General features: G+C 66.3%; 1 protein-coding gene across 1 annotated transcript in view; it reads right to left on the bottom strand.

Annotated features, from left to right (window-relative positions):
- NGFR (nerve growth factor receptor) overlaps window positions 1–526 on the bottom strand; it is a 16,551-nt gene extending 16,025 nt beyond the window's left edge. The window contains exon 1 of the mRNA XM_006924778.1: window positions 344–526. Within this exon, the coding sequence (XP_006924840.1) occupies window positions 344–412 (69 nt within the window). The 5' untranslated portion in view covers window positions 413–526. The remainder of the gene's footprint in view (window positions 1–343) is intronic.
- Window positions 527–543: the final 17 nt, after the last annotated feature.

The following is a 543-nucleotide window of genomic DNA, read 5'->3' as shown; positions in this document are numbered from 1 at the left end:
CATTCAAGCGCCCTCTTCCGAAGAACCCAGGCATCCCAGAGTCCCAGGACCCTCTCCTCAGAGACCCCTCCCAGCTCCTCCACTCACACCTGCGCGGTACCCGAGTACCCGCATCCGTGCGCCCCTCTTGCCCGCGTCTCTATCCTGGATCTCAGCATCGCCTCTGCACCCTGAGAACCCTAGACGCCCCTCCATGGATCCTGGTATCGGAGCTCCTCTCCCGCCATCCATCCCCAGCATCTGGGACCCCAATGCTCTGTTCTGTTTTCCCTCAGCGAGACCTGGACCCATTGAGGTTCCGGTCCGGTTTAAAGGAGCTGGCTCCCCTCTGGCTAGCACTCACCCCCAGGAGCATCAGCAGCAGCAGCAGGCGCAGCGGGTCCATGGCGCAGCCGGTGGCACCTGCCCCCATCGCCCGACACCCGCGGCAGCGCCGGGCTTCCAGTTAGTCCGCTCCGCGGACAAACAGGGATGCGCTACGCTCCAGCGCCCGCCCCCCGGAGCTAGCCTAGGCTCCGCTCCCTCTGGCTGGGGGCGGGAGGG

This window comes from Pteropus alecto, unplaced genomic scaffold, assembly GCF_000325575.1.
Source record: "Pteropus alecto unplaced genomic scaffold, ASM32557v1 scaffold98, whole genome shotgun sequence".
Taxonomy (NCBI): domain Eukaryota; kingdom Metazoa; phylum Chordata; class Mammalia; order Chiroptera; family Pteropodidae; genus Pteropus; species Pteropus alecto.
Note: the sequence above shows the minus strand (reverse complement) of the source record. Positions and strands in the feature narration are given on the sequence as shown.